Source organism: Pseudophryne corroboree, chromosome 10, assembly GCF_028390025.1.
Source record: "Pseudophryne corroboree isolate aPseCor3 chromosome 10, aPseCor3.hap2, whole genome shotgun sequence".
Lineage (NCBI taxonomy): Eukaryota > Metazoa > Chordata > Amphibia > Anura > Myobatrachidae > Pseudophryne > Pseudophryne corroboree.
This window is the reverse complement of record NC_086453.1, coordinates 213,011,693-213,029,316: the sequence shown is the minus strand read 5'-3', so window position 1 is coordinate 213,029,316 and position 17,624 is coordinate 213,011,693. Positions and strand designations below refer to the sequence as shown.

The following is a 17,624-nucleotide window of genomic DNA, read 5'->3' as shown; positions in this document are numbered from 1 at the left end:
TCTTCTTCCTGTGCATATACGTAGAATTTGTATATGAATAGATAAGGTGTGTTATTTGTTTGTTTTTTTGTTTTAGTCTTTTTTCGCTTTAGTTTTCAATGTCTTTTCGTGTGTGTTCACTGCTGGAAAAGTTGCTGGGCTTGGCCCAAAGTTGTTCTTGTAGATCTTTCACAACTTTTTCTAAGTGTTCTCGGGCTTCCCGCTCGTGTACGAGATCTGTCCGCAGCTTATCTCTGTCGCTATCTGCGTGCTGTAGTTTTGCTTGCAGTTCTTCTATCTGAAATGAGTAGGGCGGAAAAAATAAAATATTTAAAAAAATTCAAACACCTGGCAAAGCTGAGACATTTTTACGTATAAGCATAATCCCCTAATTTCTAGTCAATTAAAGAACAACACGGTATTTCATATCACCAGTTGATATCCCAACATCTGAGCACGATAGGATTAATATTAAATTGCATGTGTTGTGGGCACAACCAGTACTCATTACATGCAGCATATAAACTTATCAGGATCTAGTGTGAGCCTCGAAGTATAAGTACCAAACCAATACAGTCTAGTCCTAACAGCCTCTCCTGATAGTTTTCATAGGAGGCCACTAAAGACAAATGATTATTATCTTGATAACAAATTCCAAAAAATAAATAAAATGCAGTGAGGTGAGGCAGTGCCTCTTCTGTCATACTCCAGAATTTTGACTATAAAAATAAGAAAAATACAAAGATGATATAATAAATATCTTCTTTGTATTATTCAAAACATTTTATAGTCAAAATTCTGGAGTATGACAGAATAGGCTATGCCTCACCTACCTACCTTGTATGCATATCCCTGATAAAAATGGACCAAAAATTTCCACCAGTATATACTGCTGCACCTCTATGCAATGCCCACATGAACACTCTGGTCAATATACAGTATGTGTGTGTAAATCTGACTCGGATACTAGCCAGTTGCTCCCTACCCATTTACCTCACCGAATGTCTATGATAAAATAAATAAAATAAAAAAACAAACAAACAGTGGAAGTAAAAACCAAATATTGAAATGTTGCAAAATAAAAAAACTTAACTCACATTGCACAAGTTAACAGATTTATAAATGTAATATAAAGATTGGATTCTCCCTATAAGCGCTGATCCTTGCTCAAAAAGGTCATAAGGGTGTAATAAACCTTATCAATTGAAATTCGCCAAATAGTGAGGTACTCACGTAAAATATTTAAAACAGATTTATTACACATAACATGAATAAAAAGGTGTGGCAATGGAAATTAATCCTACCAGTGCATGTAGAAGGAGCCGCAGGTAATGCAGAGTACCCCGGGAAATACCCTGCATTGGCTCCCAGTGATAGTTTCCCAAAGCGATACAGCATCCACAGGTCCAGTAATCCGCGATGGCACAAACAGGATATTGCCTACGCGTTTCGGGACTGCAGGTCCCTTTGTCAAGGCTGAATAACCTGTGTTCCCAAAGTCCCTGTATTTAAAGGAAGTCTTCTTTTAATGGCATCTTTTGTATCTTTGAGAAAAGAGGGAGTCTCTACCACTAATGGTTGTAGGAAATTATCTATTATGGCAGATAAATTTGAAGTAAGGCTTCCTGTGCCCGCTATAATCGGGCGGCCTGGTGGTGAAGTTAAAGTCTTATGTACCTTTGGTAAAACATATATTGTAGGTGTGACTGTATTTTCAACGTTAAAGGAACCCAAACTCACTTTCTGATATTCCTCCAGACGATCAATGTTTTTCTAGGAGTTTCACGTAATTGTTTCTGATACGCATGGAGGGATCTGTTTTCAATTTTTGGTATGTGGTAGTGTCAGATAGCCATCTCATAACTTCATTTTTGAAATCTTCCGTATTCAATATTGCTACTCCTCCTCCTTTTTTTATTTTTATTTTTAATATATATTTTTTTTAATATATAAATTGTGTTCTTTTCTATTTTTCACTTTTTATCTGGAGCCCCATGGAAATTACTATGAGAAAGAAATCCCCTCCTGATCCTGATGGAATGCATAAACTTCCAGTTTTGCATCGTTATTACATCCATTTCCGGTTTTTGGAACGCACTTCCAGTCAGCGGGGGAATGCACTTCCGACGTCACTTCCGGTTCTGGGGAAATCCGTACAGGAAGTGAAGGAAATCACACATGTGGACACTTTTGAATGGTCAAGACTTCCTTTAAATACAGGGACTTTGGGCACACAGGTTATTCAGCCTTGACAATGGGACCTGGAGTCCCGAAACGCATAGGAAATATCTTGTTTGTGCCATCGCGGATTACTGGACCTGTGGATGCTGTATCGCTCTGGGAAACTATCACTGGGAGCCAATGCAGGGTATTTCCCGGGGTACTCTGCATTACAACACCTGCGGCTCCTTCTACATGCACTGGTAGGATTAATTTCCATTGCCACACCTTTTTTATTCATGTTGTGTGTAATAAATCTGTTTTAAATATTTTACAAGAGTACCTCGCTATTTGGTGAATTTCAGTTTATTACACCCTTATGCTCCTTTTTGAGCAAGGATCAGCGCCTATAGGGAGAATCCACTCTTTAGGTTTGATTTATGTTCTTGTTGAGAGCCTTTTTGGGGAACTCCAGCATTCTTCCAGGCTGCTAAAAGATCCATTATAGCGCAGTAATTCACCTCACACCGCTCACTTTTGTGAGATTTATAAAATGTGTTTTTTACTATGTTATGGCTAAAAAAAACAAAAAAACACACCATTTAAACCGTGTCTCACTTCATGTTATAGCAACATTTTTTGAGAAATGTTTAAGTTTTCCCTAACTGCTCCTCCTTTTAATGCTGCTCACTACCCGTTTCTGCATTATAGCAGTAGTGACCGCACTGAGCAGCAATAATAAAAGCACACACACAGCTCACTCCCATTTTTAACAGTTCCATCATGTGCTGCAATCTAGCAGCTTTTGGCACCAATATACCCCAATGAAGGAGCCCAGTGTACTCTTAGTGGGAGGCCGCTACTGGGAAGGAGCAATAACGGTACAGCGGAACGCAACTTTAAAAATGTAATTGGATTTGCTGAAACTTGCACACAAAAAAAAAAAAAAAGTTAAATCTATATTTATTTTCACACATTAAATAGATTGAGAACTTGGCACAAAGATTACTATTTTATCAAACTGATCATTAAATATTACTTTGAAAAAAAAAAAAACAACTAGAAAATAAACTTTAATATATTTATTTTCCATTCCGGAGACTACAATCTATAGAATAAGTTGTAAATCATAAAAAAATAAATAAAAACAAATAAAAAACAAATGTGAGTTTAAAAAAACAGAATGCAATCGAAGCCCCTGCTTGTACTGATAAAACACTGGCAACTTATTTCAAACTTTGAAGTTAAAAACAACTCAAATATTTATTTAAAATTTAATTCCTCAGTTTATAAATACTAATTATTCATGACCTTTATAGCAAAGGAAGCAAACTGAAGGACGCTGCGATGTGGTAATAAATACAGTGCGCTTATCTATCCGTTATAAAAAGGATGCTGGTTAAGTGACCCTCTTCTGACCTTGACAGAGGAAGCTGTGTGTCCATGACTGCAGCCTGTCAAATAGCATGTTGCACAGGGTAAAGTGGGAGAAAAAATAAGAATTTACTTACCGATAATTCTATTTCTCGGAGTCCGTAGTGGATGCTGGGGTTCCTGAAAGGACCATGGGGAATAGCGGCTCCGCAGGAGACAGGGCACAAAAAAGTAAAGCTTTACTAGGTCAGGTGGTGTGCACTGGCTCCTCCCCCTATGACCCTCCTCCAGACTCCAGTTAGGTACTGTGCCCGGACGAGCATACACAATAAGGGAGGCATTTTGAATCCCGGGTAAGACTCATACCAGCCACACCAATCACACCGTACAACTTGTGATCTAAACCCAGTTAACAGTATGACAACAGAAAGGGCCTCTTAAAGATGGCTCCTTAACAATAACCCGAATTAGTTAACAATAACTATGTACAAGTATTGCAGATAATCCGCACTTGGGATGGGCGCCCAGCATCCACTACGGACTCCGAGAAATAGAATTATCGGTAAGTAAATTCTTATTTTCTCTATCGTCCTAAGTGGATGCTGGGGTTCCTGAAAGGACCATGGGGATTATACCAAAGCTCCCAAACGGGCGGGAGAGTGCGGATGACTCTGCAGCACCGAATGAGAGAACTCCAGGTCCTCCTTTGCCAGGGTATCAAATTTGTAAAATTTTACAAACGTGTTCTCCCCCGACCACGTAGCTGCTCGGCAGAGTTGTAATGCCGAGACCCCTCGGGCAGCCGCCCAAGATGAGCCCACCTTCCTTGTGGAGTGGGCTTTTACAGTTTTAGGCTGTGGCAGGCCTGCCACAGAATGTGCAAGTTGAATTGTGTTACAAATCCAACGAGCAATCGACTGCTTAGAAGCAGGTGCGCCCAACTTGTTGGGTGCATACAATATAAACAGCGAGTCAGATTTTCTGACTCCAGCCGTCCTTGCAATGTATATTTTTAAGGCTCTGACAACGTCCAACAACTTGGAGTCCTCCAAGTCGCTAGTGGCCGCAGGCACCACAATAGGTTGGTTCAGATGAAATGCTGATACCACTTTAGGGAGAAAATGCGGACGAGTCCGCAGTTCTGCCCTATCCGAATGGAAGATTAGATAAGGACTTTTATAAGATAAAGCCGCCAGTTCAGATACTCTCCTGGCAGAGGCCAGGGCTAGTAACATAGTCACTTTCAATGTGAGATATTTCAAATCCACCTTTTTCAATGGTTCAAACCAATGGGATTTGAGGAAATCTAAAACTACATTTAGATCCCACGGTGCCACCGGAGGCACCACAGGAGGCTGTATATGCAGTACTCCCTTGACAAAAGTCTGGACCTCAGGGACAGAGGCCAATTCTTTTTGGAAGAATATTGACAGGGCCGAAATTTGAACCTTAATGGATCCCAATTTGAGACCCATAGATAATCCTGATTGCAGGAAATGTAGGAAACGACCCAGTTGGAATTCCTCCGTCGGAACCCTCCGATCCTCGCACCACGCTACATATTTTCGCCAAATGCGGTGATAATGTTTCACGGTGACTTCCTTCCGTGCCTTAATCAAGGTAGGAATGACTTCTTCTGGAATGCCTTTCCCTTTTAGGATCTGGCGTTCAACCGCCATGCCGTCAAACGCAGCCGCGGTAAGTCTTGAAAAAGACAGGGACCCTGCTGTAGCAGGTCCCTTCTCAGAGGTAGAGGCCACGGTTCGTCCGTGAGCATCTCTTGAAGTTCCGGATACCAAGTCCTTCTCGGCCAATCCGGAACCACTAGTATTGTTCTTACTCTTCTTTGCCGTATGATCTTCAATACCTTTGGTATGAGCGGCAGAGGAGGAAACACATACACTGACTGGTACACCCAAGGAGTTACCAGTGCGTCCACAGCTATTGCCTGTGGATCTCTTGACCTGGCGCAATATTTGTCCAGTTTCTTGTTGAGGCGAGACGCCATCATGTCTACAATTGGTCTTTCCCAACGGTCTATTAACATGTTGAAGACTTCTGGATGTAGACCCCCCTCTCCCGGATGAAGATCGTGTCTGCTGAGGAAGTCTGCTTCCCAGTTGTCCACGCCCGGGATGAACACTGCTGACAGTGCTATCACGTGATTCTCCGCCCAGCGAAGAATCTTGGCAGCTTCTGCCATTGCACTCCTGCTTCTTGTGCCGCCCTGCCTGTTTACATGGGCGACCGCCGTGATGTTGTCCGACTGAATCAACACCGGCTTTCCTTGCAGGAGAAGTTCCGCCTGGCTTAGAGCATTGTAGATTGCTCTTAGTTCCAGAATGTTTATGTGAAGAGACTTTTCCAGACTCGTCCATACTCCCTGGAAGTTTCTTCCTTGTGTGACTGCTCCCCAGCCTCTCAGGCTGGCGTCCGTGGTCACCAGGATCCAATCCTGAATGCCGAATCTGCGGCCTTCTAATAGGTGAGCCTTCTGCAACCACCACAGAAGTGACACCCTTGTCTTTGGTGACAGGGTTATTCGCAGGTGCATCTGCAGATGCGACCCTGACCATTTGTCCAACAGATCCCTTTGGAATATTCTTGCATGGAATCTGCCGAATGGAATTGCTTCGTAAGAAGCCACCATTTTTCCCAGGACTCTTGTGCATTGATGTACTGACACTTTTCCTGGTTTTAGGAGGTTCCTGACCAGATCGGATAACTCCTTGGCTTTTTCCTCTGGAAGGAAAACCTTTTTCTGAACCGTGTCCAGAATCATTCCTAGGAACAGCAGACGAGTTGTCGGGATTAAATGGGATTTTGGAATATTCAGAATCCACCCGTGTTGTCTTAGCACCTCTTGAGATAGTGCTAAAGCTGTCTCCAGCTGTTCTCTGGACCTTGCCCTTATTAGGAGATCGTCCAAGTATGGGATAACTAATACGCCTTTTCTTCGAAGAAGAATCATCATCTCGGCCATTACCTTGGTAAAGACCCGAGGCGCCGTGGACAATCCGAACGGCAGCGTCTGAAACTGATAGTGACAGTTTTGAACAATGAACCTGAGGTACCCCTGGTGTGCGGGGTAAATCGGAACGTGTAGATACGCATCCTTGATGTCCAAGGATACCATAAAGTCCCCTTCTTCCAGGTTCGCTATCACTGCTCTGAGTGACTCCATCTTGAACTTGAACTTTTTTATGTAGAGGTTCAAGGACTTCAGATTTAGAATAGGCCTTACCGAGCCATCCGGCTTCGGTACCACAAATAGAGTGGAATAATACCCCTTTCCTTGTTGTAATAGGGGTACTTTGACTATCACCTGCTGAGCGTACAGCTTGTGAATGGCTTCCAACCCCCTCTCCCTTTCGGAAGAGACGGTTGGTAAGGCAGACTTCAGGAAACGATGAGGAGGATCCGTCTCTAATTCCAACCTGTACCCCTGAGATATTATCTGCAGGATCCAGGGGTCTACCTGCGAGTGAGCCCACTGCGCGCTGTAATTTTTGAGACGGCCCCCCACTGTCCCCGAGTCCGCTTGAGAGGCCCCAGCGTCATGCTGAGGTTTTTGCAGGAGCCGGGGAGGGCTTCTGTTCCTGGGAAGGAGCTGCCTGTTGGTGTCTCTTCCCTCTTCCTCTGCCTCGTGGCAGGTACGACAAGCCCTTTGCTCTCTTATTTTTGTAGGAGCGAAAAGGCTGCGGTTGAAAGGTCGGTGCCTTTCTCTGTTGGGGAGTGACTTGAGGTAAAAAAGTGGATTTCCCGGCAGTAGCCGTGGCCACCAAGTCTGATAGACCAACTCCAAATAACTCCTCCCCTTTATACGGCAAAACCTCCATGTGACGTTTTGAATCCGCATCGCCTGTCCACTGTCGTGTCCATAAGGCTCTTCTGGCTGAAATGGACATAGCACTCACCCGAGATGCCAGTGTGCAAATATCCCTCTGTGCATCACGCATATAGATAAATGCATCCTTTATTTGTTCTAACGACAGTAAAACATTGTCCCTATCTAGGGTATCAATATTTTCAATCAGGGATTCTGACCAAACTACTCCAGCACTGCACATCCAGGCAGTTGCTATAGCTGGTCGTAGTATAACACCTGCATGTGTGTATATATTCTTTTGAATAACTTCCATCTTTCTATCTGATGGATCCTTAAGTGCGGCCGTCTCAGGAGAGGGTAACGCCACTTGTTTGGATAAGCGTGTGAGCGCCTTGTCCACCTTAGGGGGTGTTTCCCAGCGCGCCCTAACCTCTGGCGGGAAAGGGTATAATGCCAATAACTTTTTTGAAATTATCAACTTTTTATCAGGAGCAACCCACGCTTCATCACACACGTCATTTAATTCTTCTGATTCAGGAAAAACTGTTTGTAGTTTTTTCACACCATACATAATACCCTGTTTTACGGTATCTGTAGTATCAGCTAAATGTAACGTCTCCTTCATTGCCAAAATCATATAACGTGTGGCCCTACTGGAAAATACGTTTGAATTTCTACCGTCGTCACTGGAATCAGTGCCCGTGTCTGGGTCTGTGTCGACCGACTGAGGCAAAGGGCGTTTTACAGCCCCTGACGGTGTTTGAGGCGCCTGGACAGGCATTAATTGATTGTCCGGCCGCCTCATGTCCTCAACTGACTGTTTAAGGGAAGATAAACCATCACGTAATTCCACAAATAAAGGCATCCATTCTGGTGTCGACCCCCTGGGGGGTGACATCTGCATATTTGGCAATTGCTCCGCCTCCACACCAATATCGTCCTCATACATGTCGACACCACGTACCGACACACACCGCAAACTCACAGGGAATGCTCTAATGAAGACAGGACCCACTAGCCCTTTTGGGGAGACAGAGGGAGAGTCTGCCAGCACACACCACAAAGCGCTATATATACAAGGGATATCCTTATATTAAGTGCTCCCTTATAGCTGCTTTAATATATATATATATATAGCCATTAATGTGCCCCCCCTCTCTGTTTTACCCTGTTTCTGTAGTGCAGTGCAGGGGAGAGACCTGGGAGCCGTTCTGACCAGCGGAGCTGTGACAGAAAATGGCGCCGTGTGCTGAGGAGATAGGCCCCGCCCCTTTTTCGGCGGGTTCTTCTCCCGCTATTTTTCCAGTCAGGCAGGGGTTAAATATCTCCATATAGCCCCTATGGGCTATATGTGAGGTATTTTTAGCCTTGTATAAGGTTTATATTTGCCTCTCAGAGCGCCCCCCCCCAGCGCTCTGCACCCTCAGTGACTGCCCAGTGAAGTGTGCTGAGAGGAAAATGGCGCACAGCTGCAGTGCTGTGCGCTACCTTATGAAGACTGAGGAGTCTTCAGCCGCCGGTTTCCGGACCTCTTCACGCTTCAGCATCTGCAAGGGGGTCGGCGGCGCGGCTCCGGGACCGGACTCCACGGCTGGGCCTGTGTTCGATCCCTCTGGAGCTAATGGTGTCCAGTAGCCAAGCAGCAAATCCACTCTGCATGCAGGTGAGTTTACTACTTTCCCCCTAAGTCCCACGTTGCAGTGATCCTGTTGCCAGCAGGACTCACTGTAAAGAAAAAAAACCTAAACTAAACTTTCTCTAAGCAGCTCTTTAGGAGAGCCACCTAGATTGCACCCTTCTCGTTCGGGCACAAAATCTAACTGGAGTCTGGAGGAGGGTCATAGGGGGAGGAGCCAGTGCACACCACCTGACCTAGTAAAGCTTTACTTTTTTGTGCCCTGTCTCCTGCGGAGCCGCTATTCCCCATGGTCCTTTCAGGAACCCCAGCATCCACTTAGGACGATAGAGAAATACACTTGTTTTCAGTATTGTGCAATGCACCCAGTGACACTGGAACCTCACTGATTTTGGTGCATGTGGGTCAGACACACAGTGGTGCTTTACGCTTCCAAAGGTCCCACTTGATTGAGCATGTGCGGTGCCCTCTGCTTTATGGCTTATACAGAAAAAGAGAGTGTACTGGAGTAGAATATGCACTGGTAGTTTAATATGCCTGAGAAGAACTGGGTTACACTTTTTAGAAAGCTGGAGGCTAGGTTAGAGAGTATACCTTGAGGCAGTGTCACCAGGGATGCAGGCAGGACTGTACTCCCTAAGGTGATTGCAAGCTAGAAATACAATGTAAGAAGCTGCGGCTTGGCATTTTAGACTCTGTGGAAGATAGCTGCAGGTAACACCCATTGTACAGTTCTCACTCTAGCAATGTTTAGTCTGGAGGCCTCTTATCAGCTTGACGCTGGGGAGGAAGCCCACATCATTTCCTGGTTTGGCATCTATCACATCAGCAGAATCTGTCTACTCCCCTTCCCGTTATTGACTGAGTATTTTCAAAGAAACGCAAAATGTTCTTTTAGTCACCATATTTTCACTGCTGGGGTCCAGTTATACCATGTACAGTAATTGTTTTTGCAAACAAATAGCTTATGGCACTGTGTACTCTAGTAACACTGCTAAACAAAGGTAATAGAAAACAAAAAGGAAAATAATTAAATCAAAGTTTAAATGTTCTAATTACCTGGGCAGAGTATTTAGTCCGTATCCTGCCAGCCTCACAGCCCTTGTCACATACTCTAATCTGTCTGGCCTGTTCCAGCTCCCGTTTGAGACGTAAACGTGACTCATTGGCCTCTTTCATTTTCTTCTCATTTTCTGCTCTTAAACGTTCAATTTCTTTTCTTAAATTGCGTTTTGCCTCTGTTGCTTCTCTCAACTTCTCTTTCTTGGCAACACGGAGGAACTCCAGCTCCTGAATGACACAGTAGGGATGATACTTAGTACAGATTAAAAAACACCCAATAGGGTACGCACGTAAAGGGGATCAGAATAGGAGCTACAAACACAGAATAGAACGCTATACCAAAAAAAAAAAGAAAACACTATAAAACCCCCCAGCAATTTAGAATGATGATAGCTTTGGAAAAAAAATAAAAATGAATATACATATACACAGACATACAGACAGACTAAGTGCTCAAGGTGCGGCACTCTCCATATATACATACACACACCCCTGAATTCAAATACATGCCATGTGGTTAATAGCTTGTGAAAAACTCCAAAGGGTCAATTCAATTAGCTGCAAGCCCCCTTGCGGCGTAAGGGGCCCTACTCACTGGCCGACCTGCCGCCGAGCTGCCCGACGGCGGATACGGCCGACGAGCGACCCGGCGGCGGGGGGGCAGTGACGGGGGGAGTGAAGTTTCTACACTCCCCCCCGTCACGCGGCTGCATTGAAGTGCAGGCAAATATGGACGAGATCGTCCACATTGGCCTGCATGCACAGCCGACGGGAGACCAGCGATGAACGAGCGCGGGGCCGCGCATCGTTCATCGCTGGAGTCTCCACACTGAAAGATATGAACGAGTTCTCGTTCATTTATGAACGAGATCGTTCATATCTTTCAAAAAATCGGCCAGTGTGTAGGGCCTATAAGTTGTTACAATGCCAAGTCGCTCCCTTGCAGTCAATTGAATAGACCTCCATCATTTCAATATAAGCTGGAGTGTTTTCACAGGTGTGAGTAGGTGCGGCTATATGTTACACTTACGCAGTGGTTAAAGTGGGCCGGAACGGGACGGAACTGCGTTCCGTCACCTCTAATTGCAGGCGGAACCAGTTCCGCCTCCGCCCGGCCACAGCATCATGTCCCTGTTCCATTATAAAGGTGGCAGCGGCCGCCAGCCAATCACGGCTCGCGGACCGGCTGCAGCACCAATTAGAAGTAGATGAGGCTTTTTCAAAATCTGGCGTGAGCCAATCACGGCTCGCAGACCGCCAGCCAATGAAAAGCTGCCAAGTGGCAGCTTCTCATTAGCTGACGGTCCAGGAGCCGTGAATGGCGCTCAGCCGGCGCCAGGTTCAAAGTGCCCTCACCCCCCCCCCTCTGCCGCAGCCACAGCCACAGCCGCCGGAGTGTGACTGAGCCGCGGGCTGTAACGCCCGATCCCTCCCCCCCCCCCCCCCCGCAAATAGACTGTGCGGTGCGGCTGCCGGCAGCTGCCTCCACTAACTGAGGAGAGGACGGAGGCAGGCTGGCTGAATGTACGGGGAGCAACAGTAGCTGCAGAGAAAGTTGCAGCTCCTCCCAGGCAGACCTCCCATGTGACAGAGCTGGCCGGCCGGGTGAGGCAGGACGGAAATGTTTACAGTGAACTGTACTGCAGTTGAGCACAGGTATTTGTTTTAAGTGTAGGTGGGGGCTTAGTTGGCCGGGTGAGGAACCCACTGCCCTGGTGTTTGGAAGGAAGAGGGGGGGGGGGGGGGGTGCTATGTGTTTATAAGCTACGTGTGTATCATGTGCTGTGTGCACGTATCCTATGTGTGTATCATGTGCTGTGTGCATGTATCCTATGTGTGTATCATGTGCTGTGTTCATGTATCCTATGTGTGTATCATGTGCTGTGTGCATGTATCCTATGTGTGTATCATGTGCTGTGTGCATGTATCCTATGTGTGTATCATGTGCTGTGTGCATGTATCCAGTGTGTATCATGTGCTGTGTGTATGTATCCTGTATGTGTATCATGTGCTGTGTGTATGTATCCTGTATGTGTATCATGTGCTGTGTGTATGTATCCTGTATGTGTATCATGTGCTGTGTATGTATCCTGTGTGTGTATCATGTGCTGTGTGTATGTATCCTATGTGTGTATCATGTGCTGTGTTCATGTATCCTGTGTGTGTATCATGTGCTGTGTTCATGTATCCTATGTGTGTATCATGTGCTGTGTTCATGTATCCTATGTGTGTATCATGTGCTGCGTTCATGTATCCTATGTGTGTATCATGTGCTGCGTTCATGTATCCTGTGTGTGTATCATGGCCTTTGTTCATGTATCCTGTGTGTATCATGTGCTGTGTTCATGTATCCTGTGTGTATCATGTGCTGTGTTCATGTATCCTGTGTGTATCATGTGCTGTGTTCATGTATCCTGTGTGTATCATGTGCTGTGTTCATGTATCCTGTGTGTATCATGTGCAGTGTTCATGTATCCTGTGTATCATGTGCTGTGTTCATGTATCCTGTGTGTGTATCATGTGCCGTGTGTATGTATCCTATGTGTGTGTATGTGCTGTGTGTGTGTATGCATGCTATGTGTGTATGTGTATATGCTGTGTGTATGTATGCTCTGTGTGTATATGTATGCATGCTCTGTGTGTATGCATGCATGTATGCTCCGTGTGTGTGTCTGCAGTGTGTATGTTTGATCCGAGTAGTTATGTATTGTATATATGTTTTTGAAAGTACGCCATGAATGTATGTATGCTGTGTGTAAGTATGTATGTATATGTACAGAAGTGTATGTATGTGTGTGTATATATATATATATATATATCTATCTATCACAACATATGTACATGCATACGTGAACGGAACCCCCCCCCCAAGAAAATCCTGCGTTTGCCCCTGCCTGGGCGTCTGGTAGGAGAGTCAACTCTCCCTCCTCATGAAGACCTCCAGGTAACTGCTGCCACAATTCACAGCTCTGGGTGCCCAGTCTTTCTGCTGCTGATATTCTCTCTCTCTCCATGTCCCTCTCTCTCTCTCTCCATGTCACTCTATTTTGCCATGTCTCCTCTTCATCTCTCTCTCTTTTGCCATGTCTCTCTCTCTTGCAATGTCTCTATCTCCATGTCTCTCTCACCCTCTCTTGCCATGTCACTCTTTTTGTCTGTTTTTGCACTTTCAAGACTCTGAGTGTGTGTGTGTGTGTGTGTGTGTGTGTGTATGTGTATGTGTATGTGTATGTGTGTGTGTGTGTGTGTGTGTGTGTGTGTGTGTGTGTGTGTGTGTGTGTGTGTGTGTGTGTGTGTGTGTGTGTATATATATATATATATATATATATATTTATTTATATATATATTTATATATATATATTTATAACACCCTCATAAAATCCTGCGTTTGCCCCTGGAAGGGGCTCTACCTGTCGTACTGTGTAAAAGGGGACGCTGTCTGCCGTACTGTGTAAAAGGGGGGACTCTGAAAATTGTGGGCATTGTGTGTAAAGGGCACTAGTATGTGGGGCGGGCAATGTGAATAAGATTGTGCTACTGTGAAGCATTATTTTGAATTGGTGGTACTTTTGTGTGGCCACGCCCCTTCCTTGTGAGGCCACACCCTTTCTGTGGCATTGCAGGTGAGGTGAGTTCCCCCACCTCTCCAAGACCACTTTAAGCCCTGCACTTACGGTACCACAGACTCGCAGATTTTTGTTCCCAACCTCATAGGGCTGCAAGCAAAAAGGTGTTTGGAGTCCGGCACTAGAAGGGACTGCGCGTTTACATATCAATGCAACGGCAAATTGCAACTGTCGAGAGGAATAGGATTCTTCTCTATAATAGTTCTATGGAGAGCAGACTAAAGATATCGTAAAGGTATTCAGCATTAAAGTATTGCTCACAGGTGTAAAGAACTTTAATCAATTGAAACTGTGCCAACAACAATAACAAATCACAAAGTTTGACTTTTCCAATATATTATCAGGTTGCAAAAGAATTCACAGAAAAAAATAAATAAGGGGAGGACATAAACAGAACCTGAAATGAGACTTCCGCTCACTCAGTTACCAATATGCATAGCAACATATTTCTGTTAAGCAACACCCTGCAGCTAGGTCATGGGAAATCCTTTTCCCTTTACAATAATCTGACATCCCAGCCAAGCCATTGTTAACTTCACTGCACTCCTGACTTTCTCTCCACCAAAATTAGGAACTCGGCAGTGCGGGGAAGGAAACTGCCACAATTTATCTTGCAGACAGCAAGGAACATAACAGTCTCCTGTCTGGGGTACACTCATCATATCTCACAGGTGGAGTACATAGAACAGAATAAAAAAAATAGTACAGTATTCAAACCGATGCAACAGTTGATCCAAGCTGTGATGTAAAATATGGCAGTGCCTACAACTCATCCTTCCCCGGCAATAGTTTCCACAATGGCTTCCTTAGGTCTTCCTATTGTGATTGGCTACCCCAGAAAGGAATGGGCAGGGACAAGTAATTTAAACGGGTTGGAGAGCAAAGTCATCTGAAGGGGACACAGCTTCTGGTTCATTTTAAAATCTTTTAAGTAATATATTTCAGATTAGAAGTTTCATCATAGGGAGAAAAGAATTGTGGGTGTGGGAAGCAATATTACAAAACATAGAGGATCCCACTCAGTAGCATCAATTTTACCTACAGTGCTGAAGTGAAACCATTAACAAAATTTGAATCACCAGATGGCATTATCTGGAAATGCAATATATATTACCTGTTGAAGGCTCCGCTTGGCTTGTAAAGCAGCATTCAGTTTCTCTTCCTGTTTCACTCTCATTTTGACTACTTCATGAAGGAACTTCTCTTTGGCTTCCTTAGAATCCAGACCACTGTCCAGGGCTTGCCTTAGGTGCTCCAACTCTGCCTCAAGTCCGCTGCTATGGAAGTCACCGTGAGGCGTCACCTCATAAGAAGGGTTGATCACAGTTGGGGCTAACATGCTTGGAGAACTTAACTCCTTGGCGGAGCTTGAGGATGTGAAGGAAGGAGAAGAGAGCGAGGAGAGCGAAGAGGTAACTAAAGGATAAGAAAAAGAAAAAAAAACCATGAGAAATCACAGACTGATCCTTGCATTCTCAAAGTTTAACTAGTGATGATCAGTCACATACACCTTGCAACTGTAGTTTGTAAACTGTGAAAGCAACTAAGAAAATCAGGTCTTAAAAATAATATTTTCTATCCTGCTGCCATGGGGTGTATTACATACTGAGATAATAAACATAGGGAGTTCCTATCATCTACATACAGTGAAGATAATATGCATGAAAATTAAGCATTGTGCACAGCATAATTTAGGATCACAAAGCATCAGATTATTATTAGAACTGTTAAACTATAATCTTGTATAATGTACAAATCAGACCTTAGAATATGGGTAATAAAATTAATCCCCAGTTCCCCCATTTTCTACAACAACCTATTATAGGGCAAACATGACACAAAGTGTGATGCCCTGCATTTGACCTAAATGATTCATCTCACAGGCAAGGTGATACCCTGCTGCAGAACAACAGCATAGATTAAGCACTGGAACTTGACTCGTAAAAGTAAGCCATTTAATCTTTGATCTGTAACTTTAATTTCATCACCCAGACCATGTTGTGTAAAGCAAATATTTACAAGATGGTTTTTTATGATATTTCCTACGAAGATGCCTGTACAGCAAGAATTACATGCATTATTGGGTGAAAGGGCAACTTCAGACATGATGATAACACACAGAAGGGGTTTATGACATCAACATAAAAGTAAAAAAAGTAAATAAAAATAAATTCAACTCACACTTACATTCTTCTCTACTTTCAACCTCAATCTCAGTTTCAGATTCCTTCTCTTCCTCCCGGGCTGTTGGGGGAGGCGCTGGTGCCTCAGGACCTGGGGGCTGTTCTGCGGTGGGCCTCCGTTTCCGGGACTGCGCTGGGCTGCCTGACGCCGGAGTGCTTCTTGGCACAGCGGGGGCACACAGAGGGCTTGTGATGACTTTCTGTTGGGCAGGGGGTGCCAGAGCAACATTTGGGGCAACTAGGTTCTCAAAGCTCTTGTAATTATAAAAACTGTCAGGAAAAATAAAATATATATTTTAGAGTGAATGCGGACTGCAACAAAAAGCTAATGTTTTATACAAAACACTTATGTAGGGTAAGTGGCAGTAACACAGTATGAAAGTATTGTTGCAAACAAGCATGCATTTGCTAAGAATCTTAAGTAAATCACAGAGCCGCTGGGGTAACAAATACAAAAAAAAGTAAACTAATCAAATAAATGCCTTTACCTATCTCTGATAAGGGCAGGCAGATGAGTAGAGAGCTCCTTCTCATTTGCTGAAATGGCGGGGGACCAGGGCCGGAAAGCCGAGAGGCGCTGGCGTGGGTGAACATATCCCGTATTCTGTGGGTACAAAAAAAAAAAAAAACCCCTTAGTCAGAGACATTGCTCCCATAATATAATGACACTATCATACAATTGTAAAACAAGACCACTTTGACTAACAAAAATATATACAGTCGAGTCACATTACGATAACCACCTCCTACATTTGATGTCGGCAGCACGTAGCCCATGAAGTATGTTGCATGTCATGCACTGGCTTGGTGGGTATTTAAGGTGTGCGAAAGGCCACTTGCACACTTCATTTGTTGCTGTCATGGCTATCAGAGTTGCAAAAAGGGATGACTATCGGGCTTTCAATCGAGGGTGGCAGTATTTCTAAAACAGGGCAATTTGTTAACTGTTCGCGTGCTGCTGTGGTGAAGGTGTATTGTGACTGGACAAATGGCACCATTGCGAATAACCGATCTGGAAACTGAGGAGCACCACGTGCCACTGATGTGAGATGTGAACGTCCGTTACAAAGGTGTGTGAGGGCTGACAGACATGCTACAGTGGAGCTGCTTACAGTCAAAACAAACCTGGGGGCTACCAGATGTGTGTAAAATGCCAGTTCAGCCCGTCCAGCTGCTATCCGTGCTGCACATGGCCATTACTCGGTGATCATAATATGACTCGACTGTGTATAAGCTAAAGTGGTTTTCGACAAGGAACTAGACACAATTTTTGCGAGAACTCCACAAATGGATAAAAAAAATAAAAAAAAATGATATGTTCACAACACAATATGAAGAGGACACCAAGAACTGCATGGATTGTGTGTTTTGGCACAGCTGAAGTAGCATTCGTGGGATATCAATAATAATAAAAAGGAGATTAATTGTGATACTTACCATTGTTAAATCTCTTTCTGCGAGTTACACTGGTTTCCACAGTGAATAACATTGGGGTGTAGAGTTGGATCTTGATCCGAGGCACCAACAGGCTAAAGCTTTGACTGTTCCCAGGATGCACTGCACCGCCTCCTTTATAGACCCGCCTCCAGGCACTGGAGCTCAGTTTTGTTAACCAGTCTAATGCAGTAGCAGGTTTTAAGAGACGGTAGATGTTAGTCACATACACCCACATTCTCACGACAGGAGAAGGGACTAGCGGCTAATGCCATACAAACCCAAAGAAGCTAGGTGCGTCAGGGTGGGCGCCCTGTAGAAACCAGTGTACCTCGCAGAAA

The 17,624-nt window shown here is 44.4% G+C and overlaps 1 protein-coding gene across 2 annotated transcripts in view; it reads right to left on the bottom strand.

The window, feature by feature from the left end:
• Positions 1-17,624, bottom strand: part of SKI (SKI proto-oncogene) — a 117,383-nt gene that overhangs the window by 722 nt on the left and 99,037 nt on the right. The window contains exons 3-7 of one of the 2 annotated variants that reach the window (XM_063943069.1): positions 16,338-16,453; positions 15,848-16,119; positions 14,781-15,082; positions 10,038-10,268; positions 1-277 (exon numbers count right to left, since the gene is read on the bottom strand). The exon at positions 1-277 is cut by the window's left edge and continues 722 nt beyond it. In XM_063943069.1, coding sequence (XP_063799139.1) covers positions 89-277; positions 10,038-10,268; positions 14,781-15,082; positions 15,848-16,119; positions 16,338-16,453 — 1,110 coding nt within the window. In that variant the 3' untranslated portion in view covers positions 1-88. The remainder of the gene's footprint in view (positions 278-10,037; positions 10,269-14,780; positions 15,083-15,847; positions 16,120-16,337; positions 16,454-17,624) is intronic. The other variant, XM_063943070.1, reaches the window with a different exon arrangement.